The sequence below is a fragment of the Arachis duranensis genome, chromosome 6 (assembly GCF_000817695.3).
Source record: "Arachis duranensis cultivar V14167 chromosome 6, aradu.V14167.gnm2.J7QH, whole genome shotgun sequence".
NCBI lineage: Eukaryota > Viridiplantae > Streptophyta > Magnoliopsida > Fabales > Fabaceae > Arachis > Arachis duranensis.
Window position 1 is genome coordinate 44,923,152 of NC_029777.3, and position 10,603 is coordinate 44,933,754.

General features: G+C 36.6%; 1 protein-coding gene across 1 annotated transcript; it reads left to right on the plus strand.

Moving 5' to 3' along the window:
• Window positions 1-14: 14 nt before the first annotated feature.
• Window positions 15-7,412, plus strand: LOC107493845 (uncharacterized). Its single transcript, XM_016114880.3, has 12 exons — window positions 15-307; window positions 571-786; window positions 887-2,032; window positions 2,705-2,827; window positions 3,230-3,411; window positions 3,528-3,759; window positions 3,912-4,121; window positions 4,497-4,625; window positions 5,172-5,240; window positions 5,555-5,677; window positions 6,718-6,768; window positions 6,845-7,412. Exons 1-12 carry the CDS (start codon window positions 71-73, stop codon window positions 6,974-6,976), a joined length of 2,850 nt encoding a protein of 949 aa, XP_015970366.1. The 5' UTR covers window positions 15-70; the 3' UTR covers window positions 6,977-7,412.
• The last annotated feature ends 3,191 nt before the right edge of the window (window positions 7,413-10,603 follow it).

The following is a 10,603-nucleotide window of genomic DNA, read 5'->3' on the forward strand; positions in this document are numbered from 1 at the left end:
ACTAGGGAAACTACATTAAACCTATCTAAAACCCTTCTTGAGAGCAAATCCACGTTTTTCAGCTGCAACCATGGTGAAGGCCTACCTCCGTTACGAGCCGGCGGCATCGTTCGGCGTCATCGCCTCCGTCGAGTCCAACATAGCCTATGACAGCTCCGGCAAGCACCTCCTCTCTCCGGCGCTCGAGAAGGTCGGCGTCTGGCACGTCCGTCCAGGCATCTGCACCAAAACCCTAACCCCTTCCCCTGCCTCTCGAGTTTCCTCCCTCGCCGTCACCTCCATCGCCCCTGCCCCTTCTTCCTCCCAGGTACAGCTACGACACCGTTGATGGAATGGAATATTAACTGTGACGAGTTAGTTAGAGAAGTTAGTTATGAGCTAGTTTGATTGCGGTTACTCTGTTTAGAGGTGCTGAAGTTATTCACCTTTTAAGTGAATATTCTGAAGAAATGCAGGGAGTCTTTCTCCTTAGATTCTCTCTGAGTTGTGTTTTGTTTTCACTGTGGTTTGGTTTTCGCTCTTTTTCTTTCTCACAATACGTATGTGTATGTGGGGGGTTATTTGATGCAGGTAGCGGTTGGTTATGCTGATGGTAGCATAAGGATTTGGGACTCTGATGCGGGAACTTGTGAGACCACGCTGAGTGGGCACAAGGGAGCCGTCACTGCTCTTCTTTACAACAAGGCTGCTTCGGTGCTTGCTTCCGGGAGCAAGGACAATGATATCATTTTGTGGGATGTTGTTGGTGAGACCGGCATGTTTCGCCTCCGCGGGCATCGTGACCAGGTTTAGTTTGTTCATTTGTGAAACTTTGTGTTGAACACACGCTGATAGTAATTGGTTTGATTGATTATTAAGTCATTGTCAGTTGGTTTGTTTGTGGCAGGTGACTGATGTAGTATTTGTGGGGTCTGGGAAAAAGCTAGTTAGTTCCTCGAAAGACAAGTTCTTGAGAGTGTGGGATCTAGATAGCGAGTATTGTATACAAATTGTTGGTGGTCATCATGGTGAAATTTGGTCTATAGATGTTGATCCTGAGGAAAGGTATCTGGTCACTGGTTCTGCAGACAAGGTGCTCCGGTTTTATTCAATCAAGCATGAGTCTGTGGATGGACAATCTGTAAATGCGGACAGTGCAGTGGTTGGTGATGGAGGCTCTTCTGTTCAAAACAAATGGGAAGTTTTGAGGCAGTTTGGCGAGATTCAGCGGCAAAGCAAGGAGAGAGTGGCAACTGTGCAGTTCAGTAAGGCAGGGAAACTGCTAGCTTGTCAGGTTGCAGGAAAGACAGTTGAGATATACCGTGTTCTGGATGAGGCTGAGGCGAAGAAGAAGGCAAGACGTCGGGTTCACCGCAGGAAAGAGAAGAAACATGCCAAAGAGGCTTTGGGGGGAACTGAAAATGGAGAAGTGAATAAAGGGGTTAAAGGAGATATAACTTCCGAGACTCAAGGGCTCATAGAAACAAGTAACCCTGCAGTTACTGTGCCTGATGTTTTTAAGCTACTCCATACCCTTAGAGCTAGCAAAAAGATATGCTCCATATCTTTTTGTCCAGTCACTCCTAAGAATTCACTGGCTAGTTTAGCATTGTCCTTGAACAATAATCTACTTGAGTTTTACTCCATTGAAAGCAGTGAAGCAACAAAAACACTTGCTATTGAGCTACAAGGACACCGTTCTGATGTTAGAAGTGTCACACTTAGTTCGGACAACAGTCTTTTGATGTCAACTAGTCACAATGCAGTTAAGATTTGGAACCCTAGCACTGGGTCATGCCTAAGGACAATCGATTCTGGGTATGGACTGTGCAGTTTAATTCTGCCCTCTAACAAGTATGGGCTTGTTGGAACTAAAGATGGAACCATAGAAATTATTGACATTGGAAGTGGCACTCGTTTAGAAGCAGTGGAAGCTCATGGTGCTTCTGTCCGTTCAATTGCTCTCCTGCCAGATAAAAATGGTTTTGTCACAGGAAGTGCTGATCATGACGTTAAGTTTTGGGAGTACCAGTTGAAGCAAAGCCCCGGTCAAGTATGCTCTTGACATCATTCATCATTTTTCTATTACGCACTTGTTTGTTACAAGTAGATATCTCAATTTAATGTTTCTCATATTGCATATCGAAGACTTTTTGTTTCTGAATGCTGCAAAATCTTATTGAGAATCTCTTCTATAACATTTTCTGTTAGATATATTTAATTCCTAGATTTTGTATGTAATCCTTAACCACTAAGATGTTTTTGGTTTTCATGCACGTCTATATTGATAGGAACTTGAGAATATGGGTAACAATTGCAGTGCACCCATTGAGTAACAAATATAAAGTAGAAAAAGTTAATAATTTTCAATATGTGATATGCCCTAATGTTATATTAGCATTAGTTTGAGCTATAGCATTATGAGAATCAATAGAAGAAATGAATCAAATTTATCCTCTTATTTTCTATGTATTTTTTCCCTCTTGTGTGTGCATGCTTGCACGTGTGTGCACATGTAGAAATGCCATAGGACAGGTGGCAGTTCATTATGCTGTTGTTTCGATAGATAGCCCTCGGTAGTGCAAATTTATTTTATTCTACTAGCTATGTATCTGTTCCTTCTAATTTGTTCCAATTTAATATAAATGAAATCATCTCAAACAAACAATTACATTCCTGGCCATCTATTTATTTTGTAACACTTCCCCATTTTTTTTTATTTCAGGCTACTAAGCAACTTAGTGTGTCAAACGTCAGTACAATGAAGATGAATGATGATGTTCTTGTGGTTGCAATAAGTCCCGATTCTAAATATATTGCTGTGGCGCTGTTAGATAGTACTGTGAAGGTATGATATCTGGATCTTATCCTGTTTGGCTTATAAATTTTTAAATGTGTTCAGGTTCACAACTATTGCTCCTTAGCTTTTTATCTTTGTTTTTGAATCATAAGTTTCCCATCTGCCAATGGTTCTTTTTTCATTTCTACCTGCACCCCTCAAAATACATATTCTCAAGACCTAAAATTCTTACAACTTCGGGGCGTTTGGAAAATAAGCATTTTTTCTTCTGTATATTGAGGCTAAACACCCTCTTGTGGTTTTAATAATTTTGTCTTAAGTCTCCAGTCCTTTGATGTTGCATGTCTTAATGATGTTGTATATGATAAAGGTTTGAATTTGATATATGTAAAGAGTCAATATTAGGTTTTCAAAAGGGTTCTTTAATTCCTTTATTTATTTTGTTTTCAGGTTCACTTTGCAGACACGTTCAAATTCTTCCTTTCATTATATGGCCATAAGCTGCCTGTTCTTTGTATGGATATCTCATCAGATGGAGATTTAATTGTGACTGGATCAGCAGACAAAAATTTGAAGATTTGGGGTCTGGATTTTGGTGATTGTCATAAATCTATTTTTGCGCATGCTGACAGGTGCAGCTTAATTTTCCATGATAATTATTTTATTTATATCTTTTTTTATCCTTTTTCTATATTTGGGAGTAATGATGGAGCTGTAATTGAATTATCTGATGAAAGTTACATGGCAGTGTTATGGCAGTGCAATTTGTTCCCAAGACACACTATGTGTTTAGTGTTGGGAAAGATCGGCTGATAAAATATTGGGATGCTGATAAATTTGAATTGCTGTTGACTCTCGAAGGACATCATGCAGATGTCTGGTGTCTTGCAATAAGTAATCGTGGTGATTTCGTGGTCACTGGATCTCATGACCGATCAATCCGCCGATGGGATCGTACAGAAGAGCAGTTTTTCATTGAGGTATAAAAACTTGTGAGATGGAGCTATTTACTTCTTTTTTTGCAGGGCACATGATATCGCCCCTGGTGGTAAATTTATAAAAGAAATAATTTGGATTTGATGCTGTTCTTCCTATAAAAAATTTGCTTAACCATAAATTATTTGAATTGCAGGAAGAAAAGGAGAAAAGGTTGGAGGAAATGTTTGAGGCTGATCTTGACAATGGTTTTGAAAACAAGTATGCACCAAAGGAAGAAGTACCGGAGGAGGGTGCTGTGGCTTTAGCTGGGAAAAAAACCCAGGAGACCCTTACTGCCAGTGACTTGATTATCGAGAGATTAGACATAGCAGAAGCTGAGAAAAAGCGTATTGCAGAACATGAGGTATACAGATGTTCTCTCTTCAAGAACATTTGTAGTATAAACGAATGCTTTATCTCATTATTAATTTTATAAATGTCTTAGAGGGTTAGACACAAATATTATAGCTAAAACACAATCAAATCTTCAAATTATGCATGAATCTTGCTGAACGTGGTTGGTTAAATGGAACAAATGACACCATTTATCTGAGTTCAAAGCCAAAGCCATTGTCTCGATACATAGCATTCAGTTATGCATAATTAATTAATTTATAACTGAAGATACCGTCCATTCATTTTGAGTGCCAAAATAAAAGAGAGACCCAATGAGGATATATTTTGACTTGTCTGCAATTTCACAATATTGATGTGGCAATTATCGGATTTTCTTTTACAGGAGGAGAAAAATAATAAAAATGCTGCTGCATTCCAAGCAAATCCGCTTATGAATGGGCTTTCCCCTTCTGATTATGTTCTTAGTGCATTCTCAGATATTCACTCCAATGATCTTGAGCAAACATTATTGGTATGTTTAGCACTTCAGCATTTGAACTTTTATTCAATGTTGAGAAATGTTAATTAAATTTAGACCATGTATCTGGTTGTTTGATTCACTTAAACTTGATCATCTCCCTTAGTTCTACTATGTAATTTCTCACTGGAGCACCAGAGATGAGCAGTTCCAATATTATGATTTTCTTGTCGCTAAATCTAAATTATATTACCTTAAACTCCTAAATTGTTGAACATAATCATGTCTTTTGTAAATGACAGATTTAAATAAACCCTCAAGTGACACTAAATGGCTATGATCGACAATGTACTATTTTTTAATTTTTGCAGGTTTTTCGCTTTTTTTTTTCTTAAATTAATGTTGTTTGCAAGTTAAACACATTGTATAATTCTTATTCATGAATGTGGAGTCTTTCATAAAGCAATCAAGCTCTGTGGAGATGTGCCATGAACATCGGAAAATGTTAGTTATATAATAATGAAATTATACTTGACATGATTGTAAGTTATTTTTCAAGATTGTCAACGTCAAATATGGCTTTACCATTTCTTTTTGCAGGCTTTACCCTTTTCTGATGCTTTGAAACTTCTGTCATACTTGAAGGATTGGACTTCATATTCAGATAAGGTAATTTGATTAGCCCTTTCATGCTGTAGTTTCTTTTAAGGAAGTTTCTCCTGTACCCTTATCTTATTTGTGGTTCAGAAATTTTCATATGTTAATAGTGTTTATAAATTATTTTTTAAACTATTAATTATAAAAGGGTTACTAGTACTAGATTCTCATACAAGCAAGGATACTGAAGAATGTACCATAGTTTAAATATTGTTGTATAATGATAAATGAAACTACAAGAAGTAGCAACGGATGCATTAAAATTAACTCAAAGTTCTAAAGGATATTTTCTGACTTGTGAGAACATGTTTTCCTGATAATGGCAGGTCGAGCTTATTTGCCGGATAGGAACACTACTGTTGCAGACACATTATAATCAGCTGCTTACTACACCGGCTGCTAGACCTATTTTGACTGCTTTCAGCGACATTTTTTATGAACATGTCAAGGTAACTATGCTAAGGTTTCTGCCTGTTGCACACCTGGTTTGATAGTAGCAGATGGGGTATGCCTCATTGTTAGCTTCCATTAACTTTTTCAATCATTGATTCTTATGAAGTTGGGATGGGAAAAGATTGCTTCTTTTTGAAAAATGAAACAATCTTTGTATATACAAAATGGCACAAGATGAAAACTAGCTGAACTTACTCTTATTTTTAGTCTTGTTTGAGATGCATCGAATACATAAGGATGTAGAACTTGATGCCTTTGATGCCGAATAGGCATCGAGAGAATTCAAGGATAATTCAATCATATCAAGGTTTCTTATACGATTCCATATGAATATCATACCTAGTAATTATGGTTCACCATGGAAGTTTTAATAATGTTAATTATTTATTTATTGTAATTTGAACTGGGGGGACTGTTTTTTTGTTTTTTAATATTAATTTACTTTATAAGCAGTTATTAACTATTTTATACTATATTACAGGTGGTGAATTGAATGTTTTTTCTCGTAAATCCTACTAAGAAAGATTTTTACATTAAATATTTCCTTCAGGGCCCTGTGTTTCTGTAGAAATAACTGATAAATGATACAAGTGATGAACTTGAATGATTCTGTTACGTACCAAGTTTATTAGAAATTAGGGACTTAATTGTAATTGAGTGAATATGGGCCAAGGTGGGTTTTGTAACTAACTTGCCTAGCTGGAAAGTGAGTGAGAGAGAGGGAGCATTCTGTTATGAGAGAGAGGTGGGAACTATAAAGGGCTGTGGGAAGTAGTGAGAGGGCATGAAAAAAGAGAGAAAAGATAGGATTAGGCACTAGGAGAGAATCAGGTCTCTCAAATACCTGATGCTTTTGTCACTCAATCCTTTTACTGCATAATACAAGCAAATACTGGAAATTGGATGATATCTCACTGATATCACTGCATAATACAAGCAAATACTGCATGCTCTTCTACTACTGTTTCATTCTTCTACTTAATATAGATGCTAGGTTCTTACAGATTCACTGACAAGTGTCGAATCCTTGGATCAGGGATGGAAAGATATCTTTGGTTTTAACCTTGCAGCGATGGATCATATCCAGGTTTGTATTGAACTCTGCAATTCTCTTGCTCACCATTGATAAGAAGGGCTAAACAATTATGAAATGACCTTTGCAGCAAATTCTGGCTACGAGATCAGATGCTATTTTCCGTGATGCAAGATCTAAACTACTAGAGATACATGCTAAACAATCGAAACATGTAGCAGAAAGTTACGACACTGGAGAAGGGAAGAGGAGGAAGAAGTAGACATAATTATCTACATTTTTTTGGACATAGTTTTGTTTGTGATGATATTATTCATATGAAGTTTCATTTAGTAGGGCGAGGTTGACCCTGGAATATCAGTTTTTGATGACATTGCAGATTCAGAGTTATCACACATTTTCCGCAAAGGAAAATGATGAGTACAGGTTCCACCACCAGAAACGGCTTATGGCTTTCGTTAGCAAGTGACCCATTTTACTTGAAGAACTGGAGGACGTGCTCAGTTACTAGATAATTAATGTTTCAACCTGCATTCCATCTTTTGTTGTCATGTTGACATTTTCATTTGAAGAGCAAGTTTTCCAGAATGTATCATTACTGTTGTATGCGGCTGAAGAAGAAAATGTCGATTCTTTAATACAGTATGTGTAAAACATGACCTGCATAATTTAATGCAAATTGTCTCCACAATTAGTTATCTTTTGTTGGTGAGAAGAGTTTTCATTTATTAAAGTGCCGGTTAAAGTTTCCTCTCAAACGATTTTTTTTTTTTGAAATAACAAGCAAAAAAAAAAAAAAACAACCTATACAAGAAACAGTAATAGTTATTCTCTTTTTATCTTTAACATTGTCATCAATCACAAAAGAGATTTACTGCTCCATGTAGTTTATAACCTCTTTTCCTTTATTCTGGAAAATTTTTTTATTCTTTTCTAACCAAATGTTTTAGATAATTACACAAAATGCACCATCCATCTGTTGCGCTTTTTGCTAGTTGATATCTTAGTCCAACTTTAAAAATGTTCCTTTAATGTTCCCGACTAAGACCAACGCCTTACAACAAATGATGTCCAAGCATACCAAACTTGTCAAAAAAAATCACAACCAAGAAACAAGTAGTGACCATATTCGACACCTTTGTTACATAACACGCATACAACATCTTCCTGGTTAACAACCCTAAACCGACTCAGCCTCTCCTTCATATTGACCCAGCCTGTCAAAACAAACAAGACAAACAGCTCCACTTTTGGTGGAACAAGTCCTTTCCAAATTGTCCTAGTAAAGCTGTAACTTATATATCCTCCGGAATCAATTCCGCCTGCAAAACCTGCACAAAATAGTTAGTAGAAAATACACTTTGTTTATCAAATTTTCACACAACTCTATCCTCTCTATCATATGCAAGTTTGACTAGTCTTATGGTATCATGCAACTGGTTCACTAGATTCAACCCCATTGGAAGTTTCATATCCACTCTAACCGATCCCAGAACCCACGATCCCGTATTACGGATCCTTTTTGGTTTGAAACCGAGATGAGCCTCAAAAACTGATCTTTCAAAGAACCACCACGCAGCCAGATATCGTCCTAAAATTAAGTCCTTTTTCCATCACTAACCTCCATAGACAACCCAATAATAATCTTCTGTCTTATTTGTTGATTCTTGAACTATATCTAACAAATATCCTTCCACAGGCCCCCCGAACAAGTAATACCTAGGAGGAGAGTAAGACATTTGGGTTCATGTTATTATAAGAGCAAGACACCTTCCACAACGGACACTCCTCCTTTGAAAAATGCCATCACCACTTACAGAGCTGTGTTGCGAACCATGGCATCCCCGACTCCCAACCCACCAAACATTTGGGAGCTTGCACCACTTCCCACCTAACCAAGGCTATACCATGCCTACCATCCTCCTTACTCCATAAAAATCTTCTCTGTAAGGAAATTAGTTTTTCTGCAATAGTCTTTGGCATCTTATATAAACTCAAATAATATACAGGAAGACTATTCAACACAGATTTAATAAGCACCAACTTACCAACTTTATTGAGAACCTTGGCTTTTCAAATGCTAAGCTTCCCCTCCACTTTATCTATAATGGACTTTCAAGTCTTAACTAACCTAAGGTTAGCTCCTAACGAGATTTTTAGGTATTTAACTGGGAGAGCTAATGCAGATTTTATAAATCACAAAACACCGACAAGTGCACCGGGTCGTTTCAAGTAATACCTCAGGAGAGTGATGGTCAATCCCACGAGGATTAAAGGATCAAACAAACAATGGTCAATTAAATACTCTTAGTCAGACAATCAAGAATGAGGATTTTTAAAACTAATTGCATAAAGAGACAATAAATTGAGTGAAAGCAAGTCATAAGAGATTGAGAAAAAATATGATTTAAAAAGAGTTAAAGGTTTCAGATATGTTGAAACTTTCAGAAAAATGTTTTTCACTTCCCACCTTGATTAAAAATGATATTTCTATGGCAAATTATAAGTAATTTAAACTCCAATTCCTTGGAAATTTAATTTATCAATCCTAATCAATTATCGATTCCTTGATTAATTATTAAGACAAGAGGTAAAGAGTGTTCAGTGGTTCAAAAACCATACAATTCTCAAGAATCAAACTTGGTTGATTCGATGTCACTTATTAAATCCAAATCCAAAATTTAAAAATTATGATAAGAAGTTTTCAAGCTTAATTCAATTAATCACTTTTCAAGGTTTTAACAGAATTTAAATAAGAAGAGAATTATTTTCTAACACATTCAAATCTTTGGTATGAAGAACGAAAACATTTTCTTAAGAAAACATCAATGCATAAATCAAGATAGAAAAGCTATAACATTAATCCATAGGAATTAACAGAGCTCCTAACCTTAACCAAGGAGATTAGTGGCTCAGACTTCAAAAACAAAATCAAGGATTCAAAAGAAACAAATAATCCAAAGATCCCTCCCAAAGTATTTTTTGGACCCTTATATACTAAAGAGAAAAACTAATCCTAATTATTAAATTCACAAATCTAAATTCAAAACAAAATAAAATAAAATCTAATCTTTCGCATTAAATCTTGAGCTTTGTATATTTTCTTCAAGGCTAGAGTGATCCAAAATTGTATACTGAAAGGACTTGAAGTGGCAAAAATAATTAATTGTGAAGATTGGGCCAAGTGACACGATGTCCATGTTAAAGCCACGCTTTTGCATGCAAGTGTCACACTTCCTGGGTGTTGGTCTTTGATGAGCGGATAATTTATACGCTTTTTGGCATTGTTTTTATATAGTTTTTAGTAAGTTTAAGCCACTTTTAGGGATGTTTTCATTAGTTTTTATGTTAAATTCACATTTCTGAATTTTACTATGAGTTTGTGTGTTTTTCTGTGATTTCAGGTAAATTCTGACTGAAATTGAGGAATTTGAGCAAAACTCTGAAGAAGGCTGACAAAAGGACTGCTGATGCTGATGGAATCTGACCTCCCTGCACTCGAAATGGATTTTCTGGAGCTACAGAACTCCAATTGGCGCGCTCTCAACGGCGTTGGAAAGTAGACATCCAGGGCTTTCCAGCAATATATAATAGTCCATACTTTATTCGAAGAATGACGACGTAACTTGGCGTTAAACGCCAAGTACACGCTGCTGTCTGGAGTTAAACGCCAGAAAAACGTCATGATCTGGAGTTGAACGCCCAAAACACGTCATAACCTGGAGTTTGACGCCAAGAAATGCCTTAGCTCGTGGAATGATCAAGCTCAGCCCAAGCATACACCAAGTGGGCCCCGGAAGTGGATTTATGCATCAATTACTTACTCATGTAAACCCTAGGAGCTAGTTTATTATAAATAGAACATTTATCTATTGTATTAGACGTCTTT